Source organism: Engystomops pustulosus, chromosome 5, assembly GCF_040894005.1.
Source record: "Engystomops pustulosus chromosome 5, aEngPut4.maternal, whole genome shotgun sequence".
Taxonomy (NCBI): Eukaryota; Metazoa; Chordata; class Amphibia; order Anura; family Leptodactylidae; genus Engystomops; species Engystomops pustulosus.
In genome coordinates, this window is record NC_092415.1 from 77339610 (window position 1) to 77364855 (window position 25246).

The window sequence follows — 25246 nt, forward strand, 5'->3', positions numbered from 1 at the left end:
CGTATTTATACGCTTGGTGTTTTTTTTGGAGAGTGAATCAGCCTTGTACTTGGGGATACACATAGGCATAAATATAGTGTTTTTTCTATATCCTAGTGCAGGGGTCAGGAACCTTTTTGGCTGAGAGAGCCATAAGCGCCACATATTTTAAAATATAATTCGGCGAGAGCCGTACAATATGTTTAAAGGGACACTGTACTAAGACACAACTGGACCGAAACAATGGTAATTAGCTGTAAAATAAAAACTAGATAATTTACATGCGAGCTTGCAATCCATAACATCTCGTCCAGCACTTTGGCTTCTTTTTAATGTGCTGCCTGGATCTGGCTCCTTCCCACCTGATGATGAGAGATGCAGCTTTCAGGCGTGCGCAGAAGAAGGAAGAAGCCAGAGTGCTGGGCGAGATGTCCTGCATGGCAAGCTCCAATGTAAATTATCTAGTTTTTATTTTACAGGGAATTACCATTGTTGTGGTCCAGTGGTGGCCTAGTACAGGGGGGGCTGACCGAACGAAAAACCTTTTAATTTTTGTGATAGAAAGCGGAGGTTAGCCACAGAACTTAGATTTGTCAGACTGCAGTGAGAAATCTTCTAGTTCAATCTAGCAACTACCTCTAAACTTTGAGTATACAGACCATTTGGATACCAGGATAGATATATGTGTGTGTGTATGTCAATATGTATGCCTGTCATCTCCTACAAATACCCTTCCCTTGAGAGCATGTGCATGCCTGAAGTTTCCTACAAATACCCCCTCCTTGAGAGCATGTGTGAACACAAGTGAAGAGAGGATCAACGGCAGTTATCCTCCTTTAATCTTGGAGACTGTCAGGAGAGCCAGGACTGTCAGGAGAGCTATGATATACAAATAGCAGTCAGCTGCATAGCAGGAAACCTGCACACACATACTATACGGGTTTACATTCCAAAGGTCCCGTTTCTGATATATAATAATACTCACCTTCCGCTATCACGTAAAGATTTTAATAATAGCCTTGATTCAGTATATTGATTTCAAACAACAATTACAGATTGAGTTTTGAATCGCTATTAGACAAATAGAAATAAAAGTTAAATTTTATATTCTTTATTTTTGGTCAAAAGACCTCTATTTGCAGCAATGCAATTTGAATGTAAATATTGATTCCCAATAGGTCTAGACCAGCACTCTACACTCTGGATCTTTCCTAGCCAAATGTGTAATATTTTTCTCTCCTAGTACAGCATGGACATACACTGTTACACACAAGCCTCAGCTGCTGCAGAACCTCCTCATACATGCAAAGACGACAGGAGAAAGACCTGCCGTCTTTGTATCCCGCACAGTCACTTACTCTGGACATTTAGAGTACCACTCACCCCACCGTTATCAGATGGGTTGTAGACAATGGGACAAAGCCCATTGTTTGTGGCCTGCAAAATGCCCCCATGTTAATGTGCATGTGGCCTAATATTGCACACACACACACACAGTACAATACACATGACACACTGATACTGCGCACACACACAGTACAATACATATGACACACTGCTACTACACACACAGTACACTACATATGACACACTGATACTACACACACAGTACACTACATATGACACACTGATACTACACACACAGTACAATACATATGACACACTGCTACTACACACACAGTACACTACATATGACACACTGATACTACACACACAGTACACTACATATGACACACTGATACTGCGCACACACACAGTACAATACATATGACACACTGATACTGCGCACACACACAGTACAATACATATGACACACTGCTACTACACACACAGTACAATACATATGACACACTGCTACTACACACACAGTACACTACATATGACACACTGATACTACACACACAGTACAATACATATGACACACTGCTACTACACACACAGTACAATACATATGACACACTGCTACTACACACACACACAGTACAATAAATATGACACACTGCTACTACACACACAGTACAATAAATATGACACACTCATACTACACACACAGTACAATAAATATGACACACTGATACTACACACACAGTACAATACACATGACACACTGATACTACACACACAGTACAATACATATGACACACTGATACTACACACACAGTACACTACATATGACACACTGATACTACACACACAGTACACTACATATGACACACTGATACTACACACACAGTACACTACATATGACACACTGATACTACACACACAGCACACTACATATGACACACTGCTACTACACACACACACAGTACAATAAATATGACACACTGCTACTACACACACAGTACAATAAATATGACACACTGCTACTACACACACTGTACACTACATATGACACACTGCTACTACACACACAGTACACTACATATGACACACTGATACTACACACACAGTACACTACATATGACACACTGCTACTACACACACACACAGTACAATAAATATGACACACTGCTACTACACACACAGTACAATACATATGACACACTGCTACTACACACACAGTACAATACATATGACACACTGATACTACACACACAGTACACTACATATGACACACTGATACTACACACACAGTACACTACATATGACACACTGATACTACACACACAGTACACTACATATGACACACTGATACTACACACACAGTACACTACATATGACACACTGATACTACACACACACACAGTACACTACATATGACACACTGATACTACACACACAGTACACTACATATGACACACTGCTACTACACACACAGTACACTACATATGACACACTGGTACTACACACACACACAGTACACTACATATGACACACTGGTACTACACACACAGTACAATACATATGACACACATTTACAGTTACTTTTATATCCTTAGAGCCTGTGGTGGAGATAGAAGTCTTCTAAATAAATCCCCCAGGATATCAGTGCAGGGGGCTGTACAGAGGCTGCACAGGAAGCTCAGGCTCTGCTCTCTGAGCTGGATCCCGGCAGACATGAGCTGCAGCCCCTCCCCCCTCCTCACACTCCTGCAGGAGAGGGTCAGGCACAGCTCCAGCAGCACGAGGTCCCGGCAGACTTAGTGTTTGGTCATGTGACCGGAGCGTCAGTGTTATGTACACAATTACTGGGCTCCGGTCGCATGACCATCCATCGGGCCATCAGCTGCAGTAATGTAATGTCTGCAGCGCAGGAGGGAGGAGAGAAGCCAGGCTTTTTTAAAAACCCAATCTCTGGATGCGGCCCTGGCCCTGGCTGCGAGCCAGATGCGGTCATCAAAAGAGCCACATCTGGCTCGCGAGCCATAGGTTCCCGACCCCTGTCCTAGTGTATCAGCCTCCCCAGATAAACAACTTATTTGTCTATAGCTTGTAGTTCTCCACACGCTGCTGCTGCCAGGACGTAGGGGGGAGAGGGAGGGAAAATGGTTAATATATAAATACACGATAGATAGAAACGGAAAAGGGGTCTCTAACCTTATAATAAGATAGAAAGGTTATTGAACTTTCTTGTTGTACAGTATATGATGTGTTTAACTGCATGTTAAGATTTTGGGATGTTGACATTGTGATTATGAAATGGATTATCAATATGTTTGTAAACAATGCAATGTATTAATGGAAATTTGATTTAATTTAATAAAGAGACTTAAAAAAAAGCTGGTTTTAACTATTACATGATTTAATAAAGTATTATTTATCCCATATACACATCTCTTTTTCTTTTTTGTTTAACATTTAAGAAAATTGTCTTTGTGCCACGTAGATCGTGCAGCAAATTTCCTGCCCCTTTAATTATGTAAATACTCAGACTGTGTTTGATTAATGGGTTTTTGAAATATCTGACCATTGTAATCCTTTCCACTGTGTTAGCGGAAGTGCTGGAGTTTAAGGGCATTTGTTATGATAATCTATTGAAGTATCAGTACTGGTTTCTGACCATTGTAATCCTTTCCACTGTGAGAGCGGAAGTGCTGGAGTTTAAGGGCATTTGTTATGATAATCTGTGGAAGTATCAGTACTGGTTTCTGACCATTGTAATCCTTTCCACTGTAAGAGTGGAGTTGCTGGAGTTTAGGAAGGGCGTTTGTTGTGATAATCTGCCTGGTGCTGACGGGACAGTGTCAGAGAAGATACTTTGAAGTGTACAGTGTATGCTCACCATATGTTACATTCTATTAACTCTCCGTTTGCTCCATTGTATTTAGACCATGTTTATACTAATTCAATTTTAGCATAATGTTGATATAATGTTTAAGCAATGCTGCATGCTCCCGACTCCTGTCAGTATCTCTCGCCACACAGTGGGATCTCTCTGGCTTAGATCCATGTATTAGTAATGTCAGCCTATGCACTTGCATAGACTTACTGGTAGGCTGCTAGACTCCTTACGGAGACTGCCAAATAAGGCCGCCCTTTAGGCATATGGAGACTTATAGCCATTGAAGCCACTGGTGGATTCTGAGAAATAAGCAAATCTGTTTTCCAGGATGGAACAAGGGAAACAATGCCTCTGTTTGCTACCTTGAAAGGTAGCCCATTTAACATCAAGCATGACTTTCAGGAAGCTTAATGACAAGATGAGGAATTAAACCCAAACCAGTGTATCTATTCCAGAAGGAACAAACTACCAACTCTAGACAGCAATGTTTTTACATGTTTGCGTCTCTTCAGTACAGCATATAGGCCCTTTCTGAGGTAGAATCGAGCAGCATATGGCAATGACATACTCAGGGACCTTCATTTGATTTCAGGCTGTCCTCCTGAGGAGTCGGCACCACCCAATAGCATGCAGAGTGCCGATAGGATGAGAGAAAAAGGAATGTAAATCCTGCTGTCACAGCATTTATTGCAGTATTTAAGGGGTTGAACAGTTCAGATCTGAACTCATTCCAATCCAGACTGTTAGAACCACAGCCAAGCAACTGCTCTTCTCCGCACAGGAGACCCATACAGAAACCTGTATGGGTGGCTTAAAGAGGACTTGTCACCAGATTTTGACCAACCTGACTAACGATGCCTGCTGATTAAGGGTTTATTAGTCCTCTCTGTATCACCTAAAATTAGCTGGAAGTGAGGCTCTGTACCTTCATTACAGACTTTTTTCTGATATGCAAATCAGCTTTTTTGACTCATATGCGGTGTTTGTGACTCTTCTGTCTCTCAGGCTGGCAGTGAACAACGCCCCATTATTCTGACTGACAGCTCTGTGTCTCTTCAAATCACTGCCTTGCCTCCTTGTACTCAGGGACTGTCTGCTAATATTCAGCTACAGACATATAAAGCTCTATGGACAGATGGGAACTATTGTGTCAATTTTTTTACACAGTGCCTTGTGTTACATTCATGACATGTAACCAGTGACATCATCGCAGGTCCTTTAGCCTTCTAAGAATAGCAAACTTTACATCATGTATGTGATTACATGAAATCACGGCAGCCTATATGGAGGATGGAGAGGAGAAGGCTGCTGTGACTTCATATGGTCAACCCCAATAGCTATACCACCAAGAAGCATTGTAAAGAAACCATTTGATCTTTGTGTATATCTGCTTGTTGAGTATAGTGCTTGTAGTTGCCATCAACTGTGGTATCGCATGGTGAATGCATTAGAGTCAGAAGCCGCCCATTAGGTTACATGACTGCTGATTTATAATATTTTTCTACTCAGGGCTAGATTTGGTATTTCTGGGGCCCCAAAGTTAAGTGTGGGGACCCCCTAATGGATATTTATACATTTAATGGCAGAACACGGAATCCATTGCAACTTGCTCTGCCTTAGGCTACATTCAGACTGCCAGAATTGTGGACGAATTCAATTGCCACAATAAAAGTCTATAGCTCCCGGTGTGTCACCTCACGGGAGACTGTAAAGCATAATATAGGAAATGTTCAATATGTGGACATTGGCTCGTCTGCCTATAGAGAAGGGAGGGTTGAGGAGTGCTCACCCGGATCTGGTCCTGGCAAGCAGATGGCCGTCTGAATGTACCCTTAGCTCTAGACTGTATTGGTTTCTTCATTATGTCATTGCAGGAAGATATATTCATATAAGCAGGAATGAGCATCTATATGTATGGCAATGCTTTACTTGATTCATTTTTGAATCTTTACAACTGTAAATCGCAAGATGTTATGAAATATTCTGGTCTTTCATTGAGGATTAGTACATCTCAGATGGCTGTGTGATCACTACAGTAATATTGCATGTGCCACTTTGTTTTTCTGAATGTTCAATCCAGGAGTTGTAGTTGTTTTATACCGCCACAGAGGGCCAGAGTCGAGCCATATTTCAGTAAAACCATATTTTCTCTTGCTTTCTTGTGCAGATGATGGCATTTTCAAAGCTGGTGAAGACAGATCAGAAATGTGGGGGGCATCAGAAGTTCAGGAAGATGAAAACACTAAAGTGGAGGTTCCGGTTGATCAGGTAATTTGCCTTACAGCTTTTAAGCCATCAAATGGTAATGAGAAAAAGAAAAATAATACAAATTGTTCGCCCGCTCAACACCAGCAGCTGAGGCTGGAAAGCTATAAAGGACTCATTTTAAAGCTCATATTCCAGCAGCTAATTAAAGTGGAAATGCAGACGAGTGCTTTTAATTTGGAGCATTCAAAGCTTTTTCAGGCTATTTTTTTTAAGAGTTATAGATTGGTAAATGTTACTATTTTTAAGGAGTGATTTGCATAATGTTAACTTTGCCTTAGGTAACCTTTTATAAATCTAGCCTTAGGAGAGGCTGCTGTGGCTTCAAAGTGGGTCTCTAGATTTGGTCAGATTACATTTAAGCTGATCTTTATAGCTGCTTTATAGCTCTCTTAAATACCTCCTGAATGTATAATTATGAATGCTGCACTAATTGGACCAGTCAGCGCTTTGAAGTCACCTTTTTTATATATTCGCCATCACATTACATGGATTTATTAGTCATTCCTTATGGAATTTCTAGAAATCTATGGTATATATATATATACCGTATATACTCGAGTATAAGCCGACCCGAGTATAAGCCGAGACCCCTAATTTTACCACAAAAAAATGGGAAAACCTATTGACTCGAGTATAAGCCGAGGGTGTAGTATACAGCCAGCTAGCCCCCTGTAGTATACAGCCTGTCCCAAGTAGTATACAATCAGCCTGCCCCCATGAAGTATACAGCCTGCCCCCATGAAGTATACAGCCTGCCCCCATGAAGTATACAGCCTGCCCCCATGAAGTATACAGCCTGCCCCCAAAAAGTATACAGCCTGCCCCAAAAAGTATACAGCCTGCCCCAAAAAGTATACAGCCTGCCCTCAGTATAATAAAAAAATAAACTTAATACTCACCCTCCGACGATACTCACCTTTGATTTGAAGTGGCGGCTCCCGGTCCTCGGCGGCGGCTCCTGGTCCTGGGCGGCGGCTCCCGGTCCTCGGCGGCAGCTCCCGATCCATTGTGGCGGCTTCTCTCTTCGATCTTCACGTGCCGGCAGTCGCGTCCATGCGACTTGCTAGCGGGCGCACAGTGCGATGCGACGTCATCAGCGGCGACACCGCTACATCATATTGTGCGCCCGCCGGCAAGTCGCATAGACGCGACTGCCGGCACGTGAAGATCGAAGAGAGAAGCCGCCGCAGAGGATCGGGAGCTGCCGCCGAGGACCAGGAGCCGCCGCCGAGGACCGAGAGCCGGAGGGTGAGTATTATTTTTTTTTTTTAATTAACTCATGTTTTTTTTTTTAATTAACTCGTGTATAAGCCGAGATTAGGTTTTTCAGCACATTTTTTGTGCTGAAAAACTCGGCTTATACACAAGTATATACGGTATATATATATATATACACACACCGGCCACTTTATTAGGTACACCTGTGCAACTGCTCGTTAACACTTAATTTCTAATCAGCCAATCACATGGCGGCAACTCAGTGCATTTAGGCATGTAGACATGGTCAAGACAATCTCCAGCAGTTCAAACCGAGCATCAGTTTGGGAAGAAAGGTGATTTGAGTGCCTTTGAACGTGGCATGGTTGTTGGTGCCAGAAGGGCTGGTCTGAGTATTTCAGAAACTGCTGATCTACTGGGATTTTCACGCACAACCATCTCTAGGGTTTACAGAGAATGGTCCGAAAAAGAAAAAACATCCAGTGAGCGGCAGTTCTGTGGGCGGAAATTCCTTGTTGATGCCAGAGGTCAGAGGAGAATGGGCAGACTGGTTGGAGCTGATAGAAAGGCAACAGTGACTCAAATCACCACCCGTTACAACCAAGGTAGGCAGAAGAGCATCTCTGAACGCACAGTACATTGAACTTTGAGGCAGATGGGCTACAGCAGCAGAAGACCACACCGGGTGCCACTCCTTTCAGCTAAGAACAGGAAACTGAGGCTACAATTTGCACAAGCTCATCGAAATTGGACAGTAGAAGATTGGAAAAATGTTGCCTGGTCTGATGAGTCTCGATTTCTGCTGCAACATTCGGGTCAGAATTTGGCGTCAACAACATGAAAGCATGGATCCATCCTGCCTTGTATCAACGGTTCAGGCTGGTGGTGGTGGTGTCATGGTGTGGGGAATATTTTCTTGGCACTCTTTGGGCCCCTTGGTACCAATTGAGCATCGTTGCAACGCCACAGCCTACCTGAGTATTGTTGCTGACCATGTCCATCCCTTTATGACCACAATATACCCAACATCTGATGGCTACTTTCAGCAGGATAATGCACCATGTCATAAAGCTGGAATCATCTCAGACTGGTTTCTTGAACATGACAATGAGTTCACTGTACTCAAATGGCCTCCACAGTCACCAGATCTCAATCCAATAGAGCATCTTTGGGATGTAGTGGAATGGGAGATTCGCATCATGGATGTACAGCCGACAAATCTGCGACAACTGTGTGATGCCATCATGTCAATATGGACCAAAATCTCTGAGGAATGCTTCCAGCACTTTGTTGAATCTATGCCACAAAGAGTTGAGGCAGTTCTGAAGGCAAAAGGGGGTCCAACCCATTACTAGCATGGTGTACCTAATAAAGTGGCCAGTGAGTGTATATATATATGTATATATATATATATGTATATATTTATATATATAATTACTGTAGTATATGACATTTTTGCTTAGCTTTGCCTAACTCGAACTAAATAGTGAAATTTTACTTTGAAGAAATATGCATATTATAATGGGGAAACAAAAAGTGGCTGATGCACAGATCATGTTTATAACTGTATATAGAATGATGTTAAAAGGAAACCACCAGCTCCCAAATCGCCTCCTAAGTAAAAACGGCACTGGGGCTCATTTACTAAGGGTCCGTGGACTGCACTTTTGTCAGATATTCTGGTGATTTCCGATTTGCGGCAAATTTAGCAGGGGATTGTGTTGCATGCAATCGCACGCCAGCTTTCATGCAACACAAATCAGGGGGGGGGGGGCGGGCCATTCCGACTAAGCGCGGGATTTAACTTTAAAATTGTGTCACAAGACACTTACATTCACCTGAGCAGGGGAAGCGACACATGCAGGAAATTGGGTGCACAATCTACGTGAATGCCAACACAATGCATGATCGTCGGACATTCCGGATCCGGGATCGCGACATGGATGGGTAAGTAATTGTGCCCGACTATGTAAAAATGCTTTGTAAGCTTTCCAGAAATACTGTACCTTTCTCGTTTCCCTTAGATCTGTTATTTTACAAATATCAATATAGAACTTAGCTTCTCTGTGCATCTATGGCTGTGCCTGCTAGTGCACCCATGTTTTTCTTTCTACACAATATTTATGTATGGGAACTGTTAAAGGGAATCTGACACCACATTTTTCACAAATACAGCTAGTGGCAGGTTCCTATAGAGCCCTAGTAGCTATCTGACCCTCTTCTTTTAGCTAAAAACTCTTATCTTTGGATCCTTACAAAGTCAGAGTTATAAACTTGTCATGATACCAGGGTGACATCATCCCAGGTCCTTTAGCCTCTTAACGTTAGCAAACTGTACCCCATGCCCATATCTGACCACATAAAACAATCACAGCTTGCATGGACTTCAAGTCCTCTCCATACAGGCTGCTGAGATTTCATGTGATATGATATGCTTTGATTTCATGAGATATATGCTTGGTGTACAGATTGCTAATGTTAGAAGGCTAAAGGGCCTGTGATGATGTCGGCCTGGTCTCATGACATTACTGCTATATGAAGAGAAAGGATGGGGAGGGGCTGCTGTATTGAGCCTGAAGAGGCCACGCCCACCTCGACCCGCTATAGACATGCTTGGACACCAGGTAAAATTATAAAGTTGAATATATTGGGGTCTGATGGGAACAATTTTTAGCTAAAAGAAAGGTGTCAGTTAGTTACTAGGACTCTATGGGAACCTGTATTTGTGAATAATGTGTTGACAGGTTCCCGTTAATCATTGGGCATTGAGATGGGCATCACAGACAAAGGATAAGGAGGGAACCAGTAGATATTCCCCCACCCCAGTGCAATATAAAACCGACTCCTGGGAAACAGGAGAGGTATGCTTGGACAACTTATGATTTATGCTACACATTGCTGTATTTACCTGTGACGTGATTAGGAAGCTGAAAGGCTCAGTTTAATATTAAAGTCACAATATCTTATGAGTTATATCTTTTGTCAAATGAAAAATTGACTATGAGGCTCCAAGATGGTTAAGAAAAATTTTGACCTCTTTTTAGTCAACTGTCTCTCTGGTTTAGACCCTGCTCAGGCCACTAGTAAAGTTTTCTGAGTGCCTTGATTAGCACTCATCCAATCACTGTACACATTGATGACCCACCGCAGCCAGTGATTATCAAAGCAGAATGATCTAGGTTTGCGTGTCAAAAGGTTCCCATAGAGAGCATCTAATTCCAAGGAGAGAGGGCTAAGGGCTACGGTAATCTCCACCCGTTTAAAACAGAACACAAACTTTCCCATTTAGGGGCCATTTCTGCACACGATGGGGCAGATTTACTTACCCGGTCCATTCGCGATCCAGCGGCGCGTTCTCTGCGGTGGATTCGGGTCCGGCCGGGATTTATTAAGGTAGTTCCTCCGCCGTCCACCAGGTGGCGCTGCTGCACTGAAAAGCATTGGAACGCGCTGGAGTTCACCGGCTCGGGCTGAGTGAAGGTAAGTGCAAGCTCCGTGACAGATTTTTAGTTTTAAATGCGGCGGTTTTTCCGAATCCATCGGGTTTTCGTTCGGCCACGCCCCCCGATTTCCATCGCGTGCATGCCAGCGCCGATGCGCCAAAATCCGATCGCGTGCGCCAAAATCCCGGGGCAATTCAGGGGAAATCGGCGCAAATCGGAAATATTCGGGTAACACGTCGGGAGACCGTGAACCGGGCCCTTAGTAAATGACCCCCGATGTGTCCATTAGGCTTAAAGAAATACAGAAATAGAAATACAGCTGTTTCCACAAAAAACAAGCCCATTATTGAGGGTGGGGATTAGCTGCTGTGATATCTCCAAAAGACTGCACACAGAACTCTAACTTCAGTTTACAATAACTATAAATCCTGCACTCATCAGTATCTGCAGAAGCCTTTCTCTCAGCAGCCATTTCCATCTATACCCCATACCCTTTCTATAGACATCTATGAATGTAACCCAAACTTTTAGCCAACTGGCTTGTCTCAAGGTTGATTCTGAAGTTAATTCATAGACAAAGCAGGGAGAGAATCAGTGAATAGAGAGGTGCTCTCTTTAGGGAAACTTTGCCAACCAAGGCTGTCTTGCAGGCATGTGGAGACTTACAGCTATTGACGTTTCACTGGGGGATTATGAGAAATAGGCAAATACATTTTACTGGATAAGGAAAAATACCATTTAAGAGACCCCCTTATCATCAGGCATTACTTCAGGAAGCCTAATGACATAATATGGTATTACAGCCAAACAACACTGTTTTTATGTGTTTGCTTTTTTTCTATACAGTGTAGGAAACTGCTTTACTTGAGTTAGAAGCATTTGACTTGTGTTGTGAGGTAAGAGCTCACCTTACAGAGACTTTGCCAATGAAGGCTTGTTTTAGCTACCTTGTACGACATCCCCATTAACATCTAGCATTGCTTCCTATAAGCCTAATGACATAATGCAGGATTTAAGTCATACCAGTACATCTACTCCAAAAATAACAGATTCCCAACTATTGACAGTAATGTTTCAATGTCCTTGCATCGCGTCAGTACAGAGTAGGAAACTGGTTTAGCTGACTTGGTTATCCTTACAGAGACTTTGCCAATGAAGGCTGCCTTGCAGGCATGTGGGGGCTTACAGCCATTGACTCTCCACTGGGGGATTATTCATAATATGCAGATGAAAATATATATTTTACCAAGTTTCCTTTTGTTCACTTGTACTACAGTAGTATTATGTAACATTTTTTACTGTACCTTTGAAGCATATAGATATCTCCAGTTCCGCAATGTTCTCCAATAGTAATCCATTTTTTAAAATATTTTACTTGTTTCTAAACAAATCAATATGGTTCCTCTTTCGACTAGAGATCTTAAAGGGATCCACTCACAAGGGTTTAGGCCAACAAAGGACCATCAACCTGTTATCCATGATGGTGACAAGATCACAATGATGAATATGGTTTTTAAATGACTTGTGAGGATTCATGGGGGTAGAGAACTGTCATTCTAGGAAGACCCCTATTCAATTGATTAATGTTCCATAAGACCAGGTACATTATCACAAGCCAGGTTACAGCTGCTGAATGTGGCTTATGATGTACTAATCATTTCCAGCTTTGGGGACAGGACATTGTGACTTTTTTCCGCCCCTGTGACTCCTTTAAATACTGCTTCTCCTTGAATATTCAATGAAATCTTTGTGAACTTGTCGTCATCCAGCGTAAAAAGATGTTGAAAGTCTGTGGGCTAGATTTTCATGACCAGTAAACACTAAGTCACATAGGTATCCAGGTAGAGGGGGTATGGACAGATTACAGTACAGAAGGGGCAGTTCACCTGAACTTTTCCTTTAATGTTGTAGTAAAGACATGACAATGCAAAGTGTAAATTCTTTACATAAACATTGTGATAATAATCTTATTGAGGGTCCCTAATCTTCTGCAGAAGATGTAAATGTAATACTGCCGCTATCAGGTTCCTGACTGGTAATTTGGCAGCAGACAGGTTCCAGGATCTCTTGTAATTAGCTCATTAACTTGCATTACATTCACTATATTTTCTGTACACTAAATGCACCGAGAGATGATTTCCAAGTAAGCAAATTAGTAAAGGGTCACAGAGTTCAGACAGTGCCAGCCAGACATTAAAGGGAATACCAATAATGCATGCAATGTCCAGAATGAAAGCTGCATTTGAAGCTGGTCATCATCATTCTCTGACCATAACTAATTACTTCATTTTCTCTTTCATAAATAACTAACTGTAGGGCAAATACATTTCAGGAATTTCTAAATAGGGTTTTTCAGCTGAAAAGGCTTTTATGTAATAAAATGTACAACACTGGTCATTTTGAGGCAGAAAGTGATAAAATTAATCAATATAGTAGCATATGCAGACACAACACAGTTACATGCCCTTTGTGTAAATAACCATTTGCTTACTGTATATCTTATAATTTGACAAGCTCACTTTATGTATTGTTACCATTGTGACTAAAACATGTTAAACCTTCTGGGTTCATATATTTTTCAGAGAACCTGTCATGCAAATTAACCCACTAAAAACAAATACCTGATTAAAAACTATGGTTAAAGGCATTGTCCTTATCCCAAAATGGTTCCTTTCCATGACTGTAATGTTAAAAAAACAGTTTGTAAACTTATATGCAACTCACCAGATGTAAGTCCAATGTCACTACGTGAGTCCAGTTACTCACTGCATATTCATGGGCTGCTATGTGAAACATTGATAGAGAGCTCTGTGATATCATTGGCCACTTAATGTCATGTGACCAGGGTGGCATCATATTAGGTCATTTGCACATTCTACCTCATGTAAGTATCTGATTCGATGAAATCACAGCAGCTGCCATGGAGGATTGGGTGGAGTAGAAGTCCATGGAGCCATGCTATGATCATGCCATGATACTGCCATGTGATTACATACATACATTGGGTAGATGTTGCAAACGTAAAGGACCTTATATGACACACACATGGTCACATGACATACTGAGAAGAGGCTTGGAACATGGGGAGGTGTAGATGGGACTGACCGAGAAGGACACCCCCACCCCCTTCTCTTATGCTAGGTAGGTGTTATGGTGAGGAGACTCCCTTTTTATGAGTTGTTGCTGGCCAAATTAATTTATAGCAAGTGGATGCATAAGGATTGCTCCAGACAGAAAAAGTATTTCTGTATAATTCCCTCTCGGTCAGAGGAAAAGGCAATTCTGCTTTATTCAAGGACGTACACAAACTTATATAGAAACAAGAACCAGCTTTGTTTTGTGTCTCTTCTTGAAGAAAATGAAGAAAGCTTCAGTCTTTTCTCAGACGCCATCTTTGAGTGCAGTCTCAGACACAGACGCCATCTTTAGAGCATAGTCATTTCACAGTAGTTGTAGACAGATATCTGATCACATGATGAAAGGTTAATAAAGGTATTTTGTGCACATAAGTAAACTATGCATAATCTTGAGATTTCTCACTTCACACAGGTAATATAAGATAATGTTGTTTTATGGGGATGTAAGGGAAATTATTTTTAGCTAGAAGAAGGGTGTTAGTTAGTTAATAGTGCTCTGTGGGAACCTGTCAGTAGCTGTACATGTGAAAATGTGGAGACAGGTTCCCTTTAAATAAATAGTGTGGGGTAATGCTTTTTACTAAAATGAACTTCTTTGTGTGGAGTCATTTTAACTAATTATGCTTGATGGGAAAAACTATTGCAAATTAGCTTATATGAACCAAACCAGATACCCAGCTAAAGATATTGCCCCTTATTAGTTCAGAGCATGGTACTGTTGGACTATGTTCACATCACATTATATCCCTTGATTTTAAGGATACATCAGGAGGATTCCCGACATATCTTTATAATGGAGGGCTACAACATATACAACATATGGTCATAAAGTGTGATGCGTCCTCCTGTTCAGCTCCTCCTCCCAAAAGTGGGTGTCTCCAGAGTGACGTAACTGTGCTTATATGGACAGTTACATCGCTGGGAAACACCCACAGTTTATTCTCAGCAGCAGCCATATAGCTGTATCCGCCTCCCTGTAATGGCCTCCCCTGAGTGCATAATGCGCTCTCAGAATGGAAAAACACAGAATTCAGCATTCTTTCATCCAGTGTTTCCTGCTAAATGTGATTTATACTGAGGAGATGGAGGAAAAGAGGAAGATTTCTTCAGTGTATGCCTATAGACACGTTTGCTGGTGTAAACCCTGCCTATTGTAAATATGATTCCTCGGATGGCCACTGATTTTCAGGCATTCTATGTAGCTTGCAATAGCCAAACCAATAGCTATCACATGTATTTATTATGTTTGTGGGACACATTTTTGTGTTGCAAATGCATTTTGACCAACACTCTTTAGTACAGTGGACTTAAATGGGAGTGGTAGTTTTGGTTCATAGGTTGCAGCACATTTATAACTGTACTACTTTGTGCACATCCCGAAAACTGACCTGATTAATCAATAGTATGCAACACAAATAACTAATGTGTGGCACTGCACAATGGAAGAGCAAATAAAACTAGTGCAAACAAATCTATGTTTTGTATTTCTTTCCCCTATGTGTCCTCCTTCTGTTTTCTACTTTAAGACACCAAAACTGCTTGTGCTTGATAACAGAGGAGCTTAAATCCCAATTTAAAGCACATGGCCAGGCAAAGTACATGTAAAGTGCTTGGTCATCATTGGGTTAAAGACTTCGTCCAAGACAATAGCTAGAAAACTATGAAACAAAGGATAGAGGTTCCAAAAGATGAGGAGTTGACAAGAGAAGACATTTATTTTGTACAACCAGTTTTATTTCCTCCTTTAAGTGCTTTTCTATGCATTACGTTCTACCTGCTCCTATAGATATTAATGAACCTTGGTCAATTTAACTAGAAACCAGCAATGTAAATACCACTGTAACTGGATACAGGTTTTCTTTACTCACTTAAGGAATGTTGCCATTTTACATACATTTTTTAGAGGCAGTGCTTTTTAACTATTCTTACTCTTTCATCCCTGCACAGTCTAGGAAACACAAAGGTCATAGTTCTCTTTTTTGATAGAATGAAATACACATACATTCTTTTTGAAAGCTTTTTGCTTCCTGGTGTATACTTGTTCTGATGCATATTTTAGTCCTTATAGGTCTGCAAAGGGTGAAAAAAACACCTGCTGCAGACTTTTGTTCATTCAAGGACTATCGGAGATATGAAGCAGTAGATTTCATACAAAAATGGATGTTTGCTAAACAAACAAGTACATAATACGCTTCCATTATTTTCCACCAGAGTGGGCTTCATATTTCACTAATAGGGTTACTGTCATTTTGCGATTAGTGGGCTCCCATCGATTAACAGATCAAAGGGGCTTCAGCACTCAGCCGAGTTTCTGAATCTGATGTTTTTCTTTAAAAAAGTGTGAAGGTAATATATTAGCTGAGGTCCATCCACAGCACTCAGAGGAGAGATGGAGGGTCAATGGAGCTGAAGAAGGTCAGCAATAGGACCTTCATTCCAACGATTAGGCAGAGCGCCAGGACCACACCATTAACAACCATTTACGTGTCTTTAGATATTGAAAAAGTCTTACAAAAGTAGTTTTCTTTAACATTATTGATAGCCACTCTGCATAATTATAGATACAATATTAGAATTCATTTATTATAAATTATAATTGAAGAATTATACGTACTTCAAAGCTTGGTGTCCATAACCTGACACTTTCCAACTCTTGTCTAATGGGCTTTCAATTATTACAGAGAGTGGCTGAACCAGTTGAGGAAGAAGAAGTAAGAGATAATGAGGGACAAGATGGTGAGGTGGTTGCTGAAGAAGCAGAAGAACATGAATATGTCCTTAATAATGTTCAAGCAGAACATCTCCATGAAGAAGAAACAGGTGAAAATGAGGAGCACAGCATGGTAAGTCATGAAGTCGAAGCAAATCATGGGAAGATGCTGAATGATTCAGAAGATGTGATTGATAATTATGGAGATGGACATTGGGAAGAAGATCAGCATGTTAATTCAGTAGACACACATGACGGCATTGGTCACGTTAATGGTGATATTTATGAGCGAGAAGAAGAAGATGAAGACCATGTGGGAAACGGCAATGACCAAAGTCAGGTAAAGCTTTCCAGGATAATACCAAACATATTTTATTGCATATTTTTATTATCTACCATATTCGTTAATAATCTGCAAAAAATACATTTTATGTTGTCTGTTGACATTGATCTCACATAAATTTGTTTATGAATTCTATATATCCATCACTTCATGTAGCTGCCTTCTGGGAATAGCTTATTTTACAAGCTACCTAGTAATACTGATCTAGGATACAGGAAGCTCAGATTCCATCATCCAGCTAAGGCATGCCTAGAGGCAATAGTATCTGTAATCAAAGGGCCTGGTAAATTTAATTGGTTTACTTTTATAGAATACCACTCAGTGGCCTCCAAGTTTATTCTTTATAAGGCCATGTTCTACCCATCCCTACTCATAGTAATTTACTCTGTGGTATGTTGGGAGGCTGAGATAAAAATGGATTTGCCTGATTCCAGTAATCTGCACGTTGCATATTTGTTTGCTCCATGAAATAGCTCCTGTATCCTTATAGAAGTTGGCCATGTTTAACATGTTGTTTTATAGTCGCTAGAACATAAAGGATCCTTTCATATAAGAAGGTTTCTGAAAAAAGATTATTCATTTGCTGACTAAAAATCACTTGTATGTCTACATCAACATATTGATATTTCTTGAGACTATCGTTAGCCACTTTAACAACCTTCCTCTCTGCTCCAGACCCAGACTTTTAGGGAAGATTTATCAAAATTCAATACCTCTAGACAAACTTTTTAAACTGCAGCAATTATTCAAACTGTGATGTGGAATTATAAGTTTAAGACTGTCTAATTTAACTTTGCACCACCTATGTTTGGCATAAGGTACACCAGAAAAATATGGTCACATCTGGTGCATTTTTGGTGCCCACTCTTTTATTGAGGCCAGTGCTGGTCTTTTACCAGTTGTCCAAAAAGTGTCTAAAAGTTTCTAAAAAATTAGGAACACTCCAGTCAAAGCTGATTTATTGAATTCAATCGTGTGCAGGGCATGAAGTGAGGAGCTTGACTCTAATCTCTTGAAAAGTTCTAGGAATGAATTGCATCACTCAATGAATAAACTTTGACTGGATACCGTATATACTCGAGTATAAGCCGACCCGAGTATAAGCTGAGGTACCCAGTTTTACCACCAAAAAAAAAAAAAAAAAACTATTGACTCGAGTATAAGCTGAGGGTGGGAAATGTATTGGTCACAATCTCCCAGTATATAGCTGCCAGCCGCCTTCAGTATATAGCCTGCCAGCCCCTTTATGTATATAGCCTGCCAGCCCCTTTATCTATATAGCCTGCCAGTCCCTTTATGTATATAGCCTGCCAGCCCCTTTATCTATATAGCCTGCCAGCCCCCTGTTGTCGGTAAAAAAATAATAAACTTACTACTCACCATTCTGATGGCCCAGAGATCTCCTCTTCATCTTCATGTCGCAGGTCCGCGGCAGCTCCATGGCTGCGCTTCTTCTGTCTTCATGCCGGCTCAAAGCCGCGACAGCTCCGTACGTCAACAGCGTCACAGAGTGGCCGTGCGCACGGAGCTGTCGCTGCCCTGTGCCGGCATGAAGACAGAAGAGGCGCACCCACGGAGCTGCCGCGGACTTGCGGCATGAAGATGAAGAGGAGCTGTCAGGGCCATCGGAATGGTGAGTAGTAAGTTTATTATTTTTCTATACCCGAGTATAAGCACAAATGTTGTGTTAAAAAACTCGGCTTATACTCGAGTATATACAGTAGTTCCTTTTTACAACTATGTATCCACTCCTCCCACAGTGTTCAACGGGGGAGATTTTTCAGAAATACCTGAGGTAAAACTGTTTTAGCTGTCCATGGATGCCAATCAGAGATCAGCTTTGATTTTATAAACAGCTGTGGGAAAATGAAACCTGAGCTCTGATTGGCTGCCATGGGCAACACTTCTGGTAAATCTCCACCTGAGTATTCAGTCAAAGTTTATAAGAGCATTTCATGTTTATCCTTTAAGTTACATCATGATTAATCCAACATGAACAGCAACTGCATAAAGACCAATTTGACCCAAAAAATTCATTTACAAAGTCAGAAAGTTTTATATGTTAAACATAACCAAGTGTAACTGTAGGGCCATCGTGGGTCAGCTTCTTCTGGTAGATATGCATCTGCTGTAGACAATCGGTTTTATTGTAATAATAGGTTATTAGTCTCAGCAGGAATAAGCAATGAGAGGAGTCTTTGTCCAACAACATTCTGGGAAAATGGAAATATGTTTGGAAGAATAATCTTAGTACATATGATTTACTAGGTTACAGTACAGGTATTGAATATCAATTCTGCCATTCAGTACAGACTTGACATTTCCAATTTAACGCCACAGGATAAGGTACTTGGTGAGGGAGGCACCTGTCAAAGTGCTTAGGATGGGAGGAAAACAGCAGCCTAGGGCCGAAAACTCTGGCATGTTAGATGCATTAAATGACTAGGACCCCTTATAACAACTTCAAATATGAAGGATGAGTGTATAATGATGGTAAAGAGTCAGCAATGTAGTGGTATGATCACATATCATGTAAAGGTGACTCTGCTTCGATATGACAGCACGACCTGCCGGGGGATGTCACAGGAATAGAGGCAGCGTGTAACGTGACCACAGACCAGTAGGTGTCAGACGTGTAAAAGAAATGTGTGTTTACTTCTCCATATTTCTTAAAAAATGTGCAGTTATGAGATCTCACTCACAGCCAATGTAAATAAAAAGATTTTTTTGCCAACTTCTATGGGATTGTGTGTGGAAATTTGCAGAACATAGTCACACATATATACCAAGGTGAAGACAATCTATGTAAAAACCTGAAATGTATTCTGGAAATATCAACATGCAGCACTTTCATAACTTGTTTCGTTTTACTTCAAAAAGAAGTGTTAGACAATACATTTTTACAATAACTTCCAATTAACAAACAGTTAATCCCCTAATTCTCTGTAGGATAGGTAATCAGTATCACATTGGTGGGGCTCCAGCAACTGAGATCCCCACTGGTAAGTTGATTCCTAGAAGAACATGTCCTTTCTCTATGGGGAGGCTAAGCAGTGTAACTGCATCTCAGACACCATTCCACTGAATAAGAGAGGCTTTCTGCCCTGATTGATAAATTATTAATTCTGCTAATTATTTCAGGTTACCGTAATATCTACAAAAATATCACAGGCAGCTTACATATTTCATAAGGAACACAGTCAGAGAGCTGTTGCCTTGATACGTTCTTCATTGTGACTTTTAGTCAAAAAGGTATTGTGTATATAAATGATGGTTTAAGGAAGGTATACTTATAGGAACATACATGAGAAGAGAATACAAGCATTGTTCATAAGTTTTATTTGTATGTAAGTCAGATCTGGTATATTTTATCATTGTAGTTTTAGAAAAAAAAGTGTTCTGCTCCGTGTGACAGTTGGATTTTCCAAATGTTTGGTTTCAATGATTATCACTAAAACATAATTACAGACACCTTACAGCTGAACATTGCAGCCTAGTAATGGAGAGACATCCTAGTCAATTACTATGAATTAGTAACATGCACATCGTATCGTAGCTGATACTCTTCTGTGCCAAGAATTGCAATGTGCATTCACTTCAATTGGCTAAAACAGGTCCAGTAGTGCGATCCACACACTATTTCTTTGCAGACCAGAGCAAACCCATGGTATTTTACTGCATTTTCTATTAACCATCATACTTTAACCAATATATTTGCACCGTGACATATCACGAAAAATGACATGGGCACTACTAATGTACGCATAGCAGGGGGGCCTGTGGTTACATAAATAACAGGTTCATGCTGTAGTTGCCTCTATCAGAAATGACCCAGGCAGTTTATCCACTTAGGTGCCACAGACTCCATAGCTTGGCATAGTTTATTTGAAGGGACACTAAACCTAGAAATGAATGATTAAAGCAAACACAAAATATAATTGCCCTCATCTGCATGAGCTTTCCCTTTCCCTGAAAGCCTTAATTGAATTGTACCACACCTGTCAGTCTCCTGCAGCTCTGCTCCGGCTCATCAATAGTTAACCCGTAGTTACAGTAACAGAATCTGCCTCCACTAATATTACTCCCTAGCTGATTTTAGAGTTCTGATCCAATCACCTCCTAGAGCGGTACTCTGATATCATATAAGTGGTGGGCCTGCCCTAGGATATTTGTCGGCTATAGTATTAACCCCTTAAGGACGCAGGGTTTTTCCGCTCATTTCTCGCTCTCCAACTTCAAAAATCCATAACTTTTTCATTTTTACGTGTACAGACCTGTGTGAGGGCTTATTTTGTGCGTAACAAATTTTCCTTTCCCGTAATGTTATTTATTTTAATATGCCGTGTACTGCGAAGCTGAAAAAAAATTCCAAATGTGGAAAAAATTTTTTAAAAACGCACATGCGTCACATTCTTGTGGGCTCAGTTTTTTCGACTTTGACTGTGCACTCAAAATAACACCTCAGCTTTATTCTTTAGTTCGGTGCGATCGCGGAGATACCAAATTTATAAAGGTTTTATTGTGTTTTAATACATTTTCAAAAATTAAACGAATGTGTGCAAAAAAGAAAAAAAATTTTTGCCATCTTCTGACACTAATAATCATTTTTTCATATTTTGGTGCACGGAGATGTGTGAGGTGTCATTTTTTGCGAAATGAGGCGACGTTTTCATTGCTACCATTTTGAGGTCTGTGCGACATTTTGATCATTTTTTATTTCATTTTTTATGTCATGTAAAAAGGTGTAAAAGTCGCATTTCGGACATTTGGGCGCCATTTCCCACCTCGGAGGTCACTGCCAGCCGTAACCGTTTTTATATTTTAATAGATCAGGCATTTTGGGACGGGGCGATACCTAATATGTTTGTTATTTTTACTGCTTTTTTATGTTTTATATCAGTTCTAGGGAAAGGGGGGTGATTTGAATTTTTAATATTTTATTAATTTTTTTTATTTTTTAAACTTTTTTTTATCACTATTTCTTACATTAACCCTAGATGGTCAGATCGCTCCTACCACATACTGCAATACTTCTGTATTGCAATATATGGCATTTTCGCAGGTCATTCATTACAATGAGCCACTGGCTCATTGTAACGAATCTCCAGAAGCCATGTAGCCTCGTGTCAAAAGGAGACCCGAGGCTACCATGGCAACCGATCGCCGCCCCCCGATGACGTTCGGGGGCGCGGCGATCGTAAAAAAGATGAACCGACCGCGGTTATTAGCGGTGGGGGTTTTCTGCAAAATGCGAAACCCCCACCTTTGTATGAAGAGGACTCAGCCCGTGAGCCCTCTTCATACACTCCTTATACCTCTGCGCCGTAGAGCTACGGCGCAGAGCGTTAAGGGGTTAATACTTAGTAAGCTTGCTGTGCATCCCGTTATTCTGTACTCAGGTTGACCATTTGCTTTTATTCACACTGTCTTTTTGCCTTGTTATTTTGTACTGCGTTTGTCCTTTTGGTTCTGACTTCGTTCTGGAGACTATTCCTCTCTTTGTTTTGTCTTGTGTTTTGCCCTATGGCAAAGGAAAAGAATGTTCACCAGTTGTCCAATAGAATTTGGGGAAGACAAGGTGATAATCCGGGGACAGCTGAAAAGGCGGTTAGTTTTAGTGCCCAGTGTCTTTGTCTATGTCCCCTGTCTGTTCCCAGGCCTTACTAAACAGTTTTTTTGATGCATATGATGTCAGAATTTGGTGCAAGTAGATTAATAAATCTCCCCCACAGTTTTGTAGAAATCTTGCAAGGAACATACACATTAACACCTTACCACATTTGGACATTTCTGAACGTCCTGCAGTGGAGTGGGGAATATGAAGCGGGCTCACGGGCTGTCACTAAAACCTGCCATTTGTGCTAGCTACTGTGGCTCCTGTGCCAGCTACTTATTTTGCACCCAGACACAGGGCATAAGGTGGGTTGGGCATGGCTGAGCTCTTGGAAAATTGTGAGATTTCTTTCCATATTTCTCAGTTTTAATGTTATATGAAGGTAACGGGCTGATGGCTGTACACTTTGTGTTTTTTAAATGAAAGTCTATTAGTGTTAATCTACTTTTTATGGGTTTGGGGGCAGACACAGCTGTAATACAAAATATGACATGAAAAAAACTAAAGCCGACACATGAAAAAACACTAAATACACCAATAAGACAAGGGATGCATAAAAAATGGCTGGAACAAATCTATAACTTTATTAATGAAATCTAAACTGACAACAATTATTAGGACAATCAAATAATTTAAAATAGTACATCCATACTAATCACCAAATCACCCAAGCCTGGAAAATATACAGAAGCCCAACTACACACTATAATACCTGAAACAACAGAGGGCATCACATAAGAGAAATCTACCCATCATCAAGCACACAATATGACATAAAGAGGGAGCCGCACTGTAGATTCTTCCATTTAGACTTGGTGCTAGTGTCATAGTTTCATTACCAAAGCTTAGCATCTTTTATTTTGTTGTCATTATAGGCTGAAGATTCACTTCCAAGACCAACATCATCACGACTACTGGAGAAGGTTTCCACTCCTAGCGAAGATGACAACAAGGAATCTGTTGCTGTGGCCTAAACTGGAGAAGATGACACCTATTCTACAATGCTACCTTGATACTTGAATCTGCATGTTCTATTGTATCATTACAAAGCTGGGGGATTATATTGTATGTTTGTAGACTGCTATACACGCCCTCATATTATATGCAGTTTGTAAGGCAGGTTAATTTTTATGAAGATTGTCATTCCTATCTATTTATTAGGGTACTTTTTATACCGCCAGATATTTTTTAATCATAATTTGAATGTTTTGTGAAGCCATATTACATTACATTGCACTATTCCCAGCCCTTCCTATATAGCCATTGTTTGTTGCTACTTTTATTACATTTGGTGTACAGCTTATTGGTTAAAAAAAACAAAGTAACATACAGCAACCAGTTTTCTAACTTGTCCTACAAGAGGGTATAATCCCATTAGTTGCTATGTGTCACAGCTTGTTTTCTTAGCTACCTTAGATAGACACATATTCAATATGTTTAATAGAATTTTAAATAACATAATTATAATGCATAGTAGTCAGTATTTGGTCTCAATCAGACACTAAACATACAGCAACACAAGTCAGATTCTGGTTCTATGTGTCCTTCTCGGAGACAATGCTGCAGCTAATTAGAAAGCATCATCCGTGGCCATTGCTATTGTACATTACACAACAACATGTGGCGGCCGTTGACAGTAATTTACATTGTGCATGCAAAGATTTTATGGGCTTTGTTTAATAGCCAGTGATGTCTGCTACTGAGCACAGACTCAGGGGAATATCGACAGCCGCTTAGAAATAATGACCTATGTCCCATTCTGCATGTTTACTCTGATCAGCAGCTTGAAATGCACTAACATTTACTCAGCGCGTCCTTGTAAAGTGTAAAATGTCATTGTCATTAAACCAAAATCCCTCCACACACATAGCCAGCTAAGAAAAGCCAATGTTTTACCTAAAAGCAGGTTGTTACTATACAAGTTTACGGAATATTACATACAGGAGATTGGTCCTGATGAAATGGAGTTAATGCACATGGACGGATTATCCGGGGACCTCGATGTGAATACACAGAAACAATTTCTACCCATCTAGGCAGATATAATCTGACCCATTTTATTAATGGCTGAGAGCTCAAGTGAAATAGTTGTTAGGCATGCACAGTGTGCAGATTATCCCTGTGGTTCATAAAGATTACTGACACGGTAAAGAGTCTGGTATAATGTTATATTGCATTATTTATTTCTTATACTCTCATATTACATATGTTATACAAAGTTATTTTTCCTAACAACCAGAGATTCTCATATATGCAAAAATAATACATAAAAAGCTATATATTGTGTCACAAATAAACTATCTACATTA

At 40.5% G+C, this 25246-nt stretch overlaps 1 protein-coding gene across 8 annotated transcripts in view; it reads left to right on the top strand.

Annotated features, from left to right (window-relative positions):
- The window catches only part of DCDC2 (doublecortin domain containing 2), a 123548-nt gene extending 98302 nt beyond the window's left edge, over positions 1-25246 (top strand). For 7 of the 8 annotated variants that reach the window (XM_072152440.1, XM_072152443.1, XM_072152442.1 and 4 more), the window contains 3 exons: positions 6372-6472; positions 16952-17320; positions 23813-25246. In XM_072152440.1, coding sequence (XP_072008541.1) covers positions 6372-6472; positions 16952-17320; positions 23813-23911 — 569 coding nt within the window. In that variant the 3' untranslated portion in view covers positions 23912-25246. The remainder of the gene's footprint in view (positions 1-6371; positions 6473-16951; positions 17321-23812) is intronic. The other variant, XM_072152445.1, reaches the window with a different exon arrangement.